The following is an 8,677-nucleotide window of genomic DNA, read 5'->3' on the forward strand; positions in this document are numbered from 1 at the left end:
TCCTTGCTGTGAGGCGGCAGTGCTTCCCACTACACCATCCGTGCCGCCTAGCTTACATATTATATAGTGTATATACACTCACCGAGCACTTTATTAGGAACATTTTTCTACTTTATTACACCTGCTTATTCATGCGATTATCTAAGTAGCCAATTGAGTGGCAGCACTGCAATGCATACAATCTACAGGTCAGGAGCTTCAGTTAATGTTCACATGAACTATCAGAATGTGGAAAAAATGTGATCAAAGTGACTTTGACTGTGGAATGATTGTTGGTGGCAGACAGGGTGGTTTGAGTATCTCAGAAACAGCTGATCTCCTGGGATTTTCACCCACAATAGTCTCTAGAGTTTGCAAAGAATGGTGCAAAAAACAAGTGAGCAGCAGTTCTGTGGGCACAAACTCCTTGTTAATGAGAGACGTCAGAGGAGAATGGCCAGACTGGTCAAAGTTGACAGTAACTTACATTACAACTGACAGTAAATTACAGTTATTGCACAGTTTTGTTTTTATTCGGTTTTTTATTTTTTAGTTGGAAGTTTTGGAAGGAGTTGATCGACTGTTCTTAAAACATAGGTCTATATTAAAAATATAAGCTCCCTAAGAAAAGGAAGGTAGAGAAACCATGTGTTGCTTTTCTACGTGCTTTTCTTTTAATAAAGAATGACACAACTTATAATTAAAACACAAGTTAAAACTAATCTTTAACGAGCATCGTTGCCAACAAACTAGCGCCTCTGGTCGTAAGCAATGTGATTTCTTGAATGAATCCCGGATCAGGTAACCTGTGTTCCCCCCTTTCATAGCAAAGCCGATCCATGTCCATCCTTGGTAATTCCCAGGTCAAGAGCAGGGTCTTGGTTCCGGGAAGGATATCCTAGGTTGACACCGTTTCACACCAACAGCAAACACAGGACATTCGTGATCACAGATCAGATCACATTTCTTCCCCATTCTGACGATTGGTCTGAACAACAACTGAACCTCTTGACCATGTCTCCATGCTTGCATGCATTGAGATGCTGCCACATGATTGGCTGATCAGACATTTGCATTAACAAGCTGATGTGCAGGACCGCGCTTAATGCATGTTATATCGAGACGTTTCGAAAAACATAAGAAAATAAGTGCCCTTTGTTGCTAACTTAAATTCTTATTGAACTTTACATGTCTCTCTCTGATTTATTATAATCTACAGTATTTATCATATGCCCCCCCATCCGCTCCATGTATATACAGTATGTACACGCACACACACAGAGCATTTTTTTGCCTTTCACTAATGAGCCCTGTTTTAGTTGTAATGTCGTGGGTAATGATGTGTTGACGTAATGCTGTCAAAGGACACATGGTCCTGTGCAAAGATGGTCATATAAGGATGTTAGCTGGTTCTAACAGCCTTCTGTCTATTCAACAAGGCTACCTGGAGAGAGTTCACGGAATTCTTCTGCATAGTGAGTAATTCAGTGGTGTACATGGATTTGTTTTTCATGCACTGTAATTGATAAGAGATATTTCAGTGAATGTCTTATCTTCTGATTCTGAAGTGTAAATGCAAGTGTTACTGACAGTTTCACAAAAGGTTCTTTCTTATAGGACTGATAATAATAGGCTGGTTACCAACAGCTAGAATATTATTTAGATGACTATAACCAATGATATCTATGACTTCCTTCCTTCATGGTATTTTTTTTTTTTTGCATTTGAAAGCAGCTAAGACAGAATCTCACTATTTATTGTGATAAAAAAAGAAGAAGTTAGAATTGCCTTTTGTCCTTGGTAAGAATGTCATTTGAGATAACAATAATACAATACCTAAAGCAATTGTTTCAACAAAGTTCTGTTATTATCTCTCATCAGGCTCAGCTGAAGCATGGTGAACGCCACACTCATCGCCAGCGATGTGCCGGCAAAAGCCGCCCTGTCCATGACACCGTGTTTTTTCTTCCTCTACATAAATGTTGTCATGTTAATCACCCTGAGGAGTAAGGCCATCTTCCGAGAGACCTCCCGCTACATCCTCTTCACCAACATGTTGTTCACTGACTCTCTGACCCTGGTGATCTGCATGTTGATGTATATCTTTGCCATCATCAGGCTGTACATAAGTAGCATTGTGTGTGCCCTTGTGATTCTTGCTGGAGACGTCATCTCTCTTATCTCCCCACTCATCTTGGCCGTGATGGCTTTGGAGCGGTACATCGCCATCTGCTTCCCCCTCAGGCATGCTGAGATCACCATGTGCAGGAGGACGGGCGTGGCCATTGCCATTGTGTGGGCGCTGGGCTCAGTGAAGGCTTTCACCAACCTGATTTTGCTCCTTATCTCAGGACCAATTCTCTCTACATTGGATTTCTGCTCAGGATTATCCATGCCCGATCAGTTCACGGACGTAAATAATGCATTCACAATCATCTACTTCCTGTCAGTGGGGATCACCATTGTGTACACGTACATTGGCATTGTTGTGGCTGCGAGATCAGCTTCCTCAGACAAATGTTCAGCTGCTAAGGCCCACAGGACAGTATTGCTGCATCTGATTCAGCTGGGGCTTTGTCTGTCCTCCATTCTCTCAAACACCATTATTGCACTAGTACGTCCACACTTGAACCTATTTGCTGCTTTAAACGTGCAGTATGTCATTTTCCTGGGGCTGGTCATCTTCCCCAGATGTCTGAGCCCACTCATATATGGGCTGAGAGATCAGACCTTCAGGCCCCTTTTTCTATACAACTTTTGGTTTCCGTGCCAATTATTAAATAGCTAAAAGATAACAGCAGTGTTGAAAAGTAGTTAGAAAAAATACCTGCAAGTGTTTTAGAAAGGGTAGCATTATTTAATGTGTAATATTGAACTGTATTTTATATATGAATTTATTTAATTATATTTCAGATGCTGTTTTCCATTTCTTTTTTTAAAGCAGCACCCAGGAGACCCAAACTGAGTCGCGTGTTGTACACTGCGTTGTGTGTCTGCTTTTTAAATTATTTCTGTTGTGAAGCAGTTTTCCTCTCTGGGAAAATAATAGTTCAGTACATGGAATTGAAATGTAAAATAAAACTGTTTTTTCATTGGTTGGAAATCTTGGCAGAGCTCAATCCTTCATCAGTATGCCCTTGTATGGTCTGTATGGTGAATGGTGGTCCTGGCTAAATTCCTAACCCTAGCTCTTTCAACCTGCCATCTAATCATCCCCTGATTCAATTGCCAAAAACATTGTTCTCTCCCTCTCAACCTTCTCTGGTGTGTGGTGAATGTCCTGGCACAAACTGGCTGCCATGCATCACCCAGGTGGGTGCTACACATTGGTGGTGGTTGAGGCGACTTTCACTGTAAGCGCTTTGATGGCCAGGGTTACCAAGGAAACAGTCGCAACGCAAAAAACATTCGCTCTATTGCAACTGGTTTGCGGCCGCAGATACACATTAACGACCGATTGACTAAGACTATTACGAATTACGCAGTCGAATAAATGGAATTCCCTCTTTCGCAATTTTGTGGTAGGAAACACCCATAAAACATCAGAAAAATAGTATGGTTACATATCCAGATTACAAGTCGCTGAGAAATGGGTATGGATCTACCAAAATAAAAGAAAATAGACCAGGAAATATAGGTAGTACATGGGATGGAGCAGCTTCCCACCGTATTACAGTGTATAGGAATACAATAAGTATCTTGTGACATCGCACAATAAATTAATTCTTATACACCAAGTGAGCATTTATCAGACTTATTTTTCAGACTTATTGGTCTTCTGCGGCTGTAGCCGATCCACTCAAGAGGTTTGTCGCGCTGTACGTTCAGAGATCCTCTTCTGCATACCACTGGTGTAATGTGTGGTTATTTGTGTCACTGTCACCTTCCTGTCAGCTTTGATCAGTCTGCAGGGGCGTGTCTATGGGTGGGCATTGTGCTGTTGATTTTTCAATTGTCTGGGCCACCTATTTTAGTTCCAATCCTGTCTGTCACATATTTTCACTCCAGCCCTCTCGTTCAATTAAAACGAATACAAACTGCAGCTCAAAGTTACTGGGTGTGTTCGATTACTAGCTCTCAGAGTGTCCAGTGCTCTGAGTTTCCCGACGACGGCTTGGAATACTAATAAACAAATGCACCTGACTTAAGTGACTGAGAGGCTACTTGATTCTTGAGTCTACGGAAGATCCAAACGTTGTTTTCTTCTCTAGTTCATCATACAAATTATCAAACAATATATATATATCATCATAAAATCTAAATCAAAATCTTTTTTTTTTCACGAGGTAATGGGAGGTTTGGCCTGTTCCTATTGGCCTCCACACACCCTGGTCCCCTTAACCACATGTCAATTCTTTGCTTAAACATCTAAAATTGTGGAGTACAGCGCCCAATCAGAAAAAAAAGAATTATAAGCTCCCTGTAGAAAATATTCTAATGGCAAAAATATAAAACTCGCAATATTATTTCTTATATTTTCAAAGGTGTGGGTTTACAGAAAAACAGAAATGCCTAGATATCTGTCCCCCAGAGAGATTGAATGGTGCTGTAGGTAAGACCTAAACTCATACTACTTATTCAAGTCATGTTCCCAGAGCTTTCCATTTATTTGACAGCCTACCAGACCATTAATGAAAAATTTAAACAAAGATTATAGAAACAGAAAGTCCTTGTTGCCATGTTGGCAGTTAAGCTCAAAGTGAACAATGTTTTTCCGTTTTAAAATCCCAAATGACTTTGAATGAATTAGGTAATTTCCCAACAGAGAGATACACTTGATCTGCAATTCTGTACATACAGTCAGGTCCATAAATATTGGGACATCGACACAATTCTCCTCTTTTTGGCTCTATACACCACCACAATGGATTTGAAATTAAACGAACAAGATATGCTTTAACTGCAGACTTTCAGCTTTCATTTGATTTACATCCAAATCAGGTGAACTGTGTAGGAATTACAACAGTTTCTATATGTGCCTCCCACTTTTTAAGGGACCAAAAGTAATGGGACAATTGGCTGCTCAGCTGTTCCATGGCCAGGTGTGTGTTATTCCCTCAGAGTTAATTTCAAGTGTGCTATTTGCATTTTGGAATCTGTTGCTGTCAACTCTCAATATGAGATCCAAAGAGCTGTCACTATCAGTGAAGCAAGCCATCATTAAGCTGAAAAATCAAAACAAACCCATCAGAGAGATAGCAAAAACATTAGGTGTGGCCAAATCAACTGTTTGGAACATTCTTAAAAAGAAAGAACGCACCAGTGAGCTCAGCAACACCAAAAGACCTGGAAGACCAAGGAAAACAACTGTGGTGGATGACAAGAATTATTTTCCCTGGTAAAGAAAAACCCCTTCACAACAGTTGGCCAGATCAAGAACACTCTCCAGGAGGTAGGTGTATGTGTGTCAAAGTCAACAATCAAGAGAAGACTTCACCAGAGTGAATACAGAGGGTTCACCACAAGATGTAAACCATTGGTGAGCCTCAAAAACAGGAAGACCAAATTAGAGTTTGCCAAACAACATCTAAAAAAGCCTTTACAGTTCTGGAACAACATCCTATGGACAGATGAGACACAAAGATCAACTTGTACCAGAATTATGGGAAGAGAAGAGTATGGAGAAGGAAAGGAACTGCTCATGATCCAAAACATACCACCTCATCAGTGAAGCATGGTGGTGGTAGTGTCATGGTGTGGGCATGTATGGCCGCCAATGGAACTGGTTCCCTTGTATTTATTGATGATGTGACTGTTGACAAAAGCAGCAGGATGAATTCTGAAGTGTTTCAGGCAATATTATCTGCTCATATTCAGCCAAATGCTTCAGAACTCATTGGACAGCGCTTCACAGTGCAGATGGACAATGACCCGAAGCATACTGTGAAAGCAACCAAAGAGTTTTTTAAGGCAAAGAAGAGGAATGTTATGCAATGGCCAAGTCAATCACCTGACCTGAATCCGATTGAACATGCATTTCATGTGCTGAAGACAAAACTGAAGGGAAAATGCCCCAAGAACAAGCAGGAACTGAAGACTGTTGCAGTAGAGGCCTGGCAGAGCATCACCAGGGATGAAACCCAGCGTCTGGTGATGTCTATGCGTTCCAGACTTCAGGCTGTAATTGACTGCAAAGGATTTGCAACCAAGTATTAAAAGGTGAAAGTTTGATTTATGATTGTTAGTTTGTCCCATTACTTTTGGTCCCTTAAAAAGTGGGAGGCACGTATACAAACTGTTGTAATTCCTACACCATTCACCTGATTTGGATGTAAATACCCTCAAATTGAAGCTGAAAGTCTGCAGTTAAAGCACATCTTGTTTGTTTCATTTCGCAGGGGGGCTGGAGCTTATCCCAGCATACATTGGCGAAAGGCAGGAATACACCCTGGACAGGTTGCCAGTCCATCGCAGGGCACACACACATCCGTGCCGCCTAGCTTACATATTATATAGTGTATATACACTCACCGAGCACTTTATTAGGAACATTTTTTTACTTTATTACACCTGCTTATTCATGCGATTATCTAAGCAGCCAATTGAGTGGCAGCAGTGCAATGCATACAATCATGTAGATACGGGTCAGGAGCTTCAGTTAATGTTCACATGAACTATCAGAATGTGGAAAAAATGTGATCAAAGTGACTTTGACTGTGGAATGATTGTTGGTGGCAGACAGGGTGGTTTGAGTATCTCAGAAACAGCTGATCTCCTGGGATTTTCACCCACAATAGTCTCTAGAGTTTGCAAAGAATGGTGCAAAAAACAAGTGAGCAGCAGTTCTGTGGGCACAAACTCCTTGTTAATGAGAGACGTCAGAGGAGAATGGCCAGACTGGTCAAAGCTGACAGTAACACATTGGAACAGTGGTATGCAGAAGAGCATCTCTGAACACACAGCAAATCATAACTCTTAAGTGGATAGGCGGATAGTAGAAGTTTAAAAAGTCTAATAAATATCTAATAAACTTCTCGGTGAGTGTACATTAGTATAACAAAGCAAATATTTAAGAGACTGCATTATTATGTTAGCAGCAGATCATGAACATCTTTGTGAAATTACAGTTATTGCACAGTTTTTTATTCGGTTTTTTATTTTTTAGTTGGAAGTTCACCTCACAGCAAGGAGGTCCTGGGTTCAAATCCCCGTCGGCCGGGGCCTCTCTGTGCGGAGTTTGCATGTTCTCCCTGTGTCTGCGTGAGTTTCCTCCCGGTACTCCGGTTTCCTCCCACAGTCCAAAGACATGCAGGTTAGGCTGATTGGAGAGTCTAAAAATTGCCCGTAGGCATGAGTGTGTGCGTGAATGGTGTGTGTGCCCTGCGATGGACTGCCGACCTGTCCAGGATGTATTCCTGCCTTTCGCCCAATGTATGCTGGGATAGGCTCCAGCCCCCCTGCGACCCTGTTCAGGATAAGCGGGTTAAGGTAATGGATGGATGGATGGATAGTTGGAAGTTTTGGGAGGAGTTGATCGACCGTTCTTGAAACATAGGCCTATATTAAAAATATAAGCTTCCTAAGAATAGAAAGGTAGAGAAACCATATGTTGCAAAACAATTTTCTTTTAATAAAGAATGACACAACTTATAATTAAAACACAAGTTAAAATGAATCTTTAACGAGCATCGTTGCCAACAAACTAGCGTGCCTCTGGTCGTAAGCAATGTGATTTCTTGAATAACAAGCTGATGTGCAGGTCTACCGCTTAATGCATGTTATATTGAGACGTTTCGAAAATAAGACATAAGTAATTAAGTGCCTTTTGTTGCTAATTTAATTCCATATTCTACTTTACATATCTCTCTCTGATTTATAATAATCTACAGTATTTATCATATGCCCCCCCCCCCATCCCCTCCATCCCCTCCATGTATGTACAGTATGTACACGCACACACACAGAGCATTTTTTGCCTTTCACTAATGAGCCCTGTTTTAGTTGTAATGTCATGGGTAATGATGTGTTGACGTAATGCTGTCAAAGGCCACGTGGTCCTGTGCAAAGATGGTCATATAAGGATGTTAGCTGGTTCTAACAGCCTTCTGTCTACCTGGAGAGAGTTCTACACGGAATTCTTCTGCATAGTGAGTAATTCAGTGGTGTACATGGATTTGTTTTTCATGCACTGTACTTGATAAGAGATATTTCAGTGAATGTCTAATCTTCTGATTCTGAACTGTAAATGCAAGTGTTACTGACAGTTTCACAAAAGGTTCTTTCTTATAGGACTGATAATAATAGGCTGGTTACCAACAGCCAGAATATTATTTAGATGACTATAACCAATGATATCTATGACTTCCTTCCTTCATAGTATTTCTTTTTTTTTTTTTTACTTGTATTTGAAAATAGCTGAGACGGAATCTCACTATTTATTGTGATAAAAAAAGAAGAAGTTAGAATATTTTTGTTCCTCTGTTTAAAGTGACTTTTCTGATTTGGGATCTCTTGTGCTTTACCTTTTTGGATTCTTGAGTTTGGCCTTTTTGCCTTGTCTGCTCTGGAGGAAAATAATAAATTATTTTTTTCTTGCCAACTGCATCTGGTCTGCACCTGGGTCCTTATCTGCAAGTCATAACAAAAAGTTAGAATTGCCTTTTGTCCTTGGTAAGAATGTCATTTGAGATAACAATAATACTAAAGCAGTTGTTTCAACAAATTTCTGTTATTATCTCTCATCAGGCTCAGCTGAAAC

General features: G+C 40.6%; 1 protein-coding gene across 1 annotated transcript; it reads left to right on the plus strand.

Moving 5' to 3' along the window:
* Positions 1–1,873: 1,873 nt before the first annotated feature.
* LOC133132516 (odorant receptor 131-2-like) lies at positions 1,874–2,944 on the plus strand. Its single transcript, XM_061247976.1, has 2 exons — positions 1,874–2,524; positions 2,921–2,944. The coding sequence occupies exons 1-2, from the start codon at positions 1,874–1,876 to the stop codon at positions 2,942–2,944; spliced, it is 675 nt and encodes a 224-aa protein (XP_061103960.1).
* The last annotated feature ends 5,733 nt before the right edge of the window (positions 2,945–8,677 follow it).

The sequence above is a fragment of the Conger conger genome, chromosome 7 (genome assembly GCF_963514075.1).
Source record: "Conger conger chromosome 7, fConCon1.1, whole genome shotgun sequence".
NCBI lineage: Eukaryota > Metazoa > Chordata > Actinopteri > Anguilliformes > Congridae > Conger > Conger conger.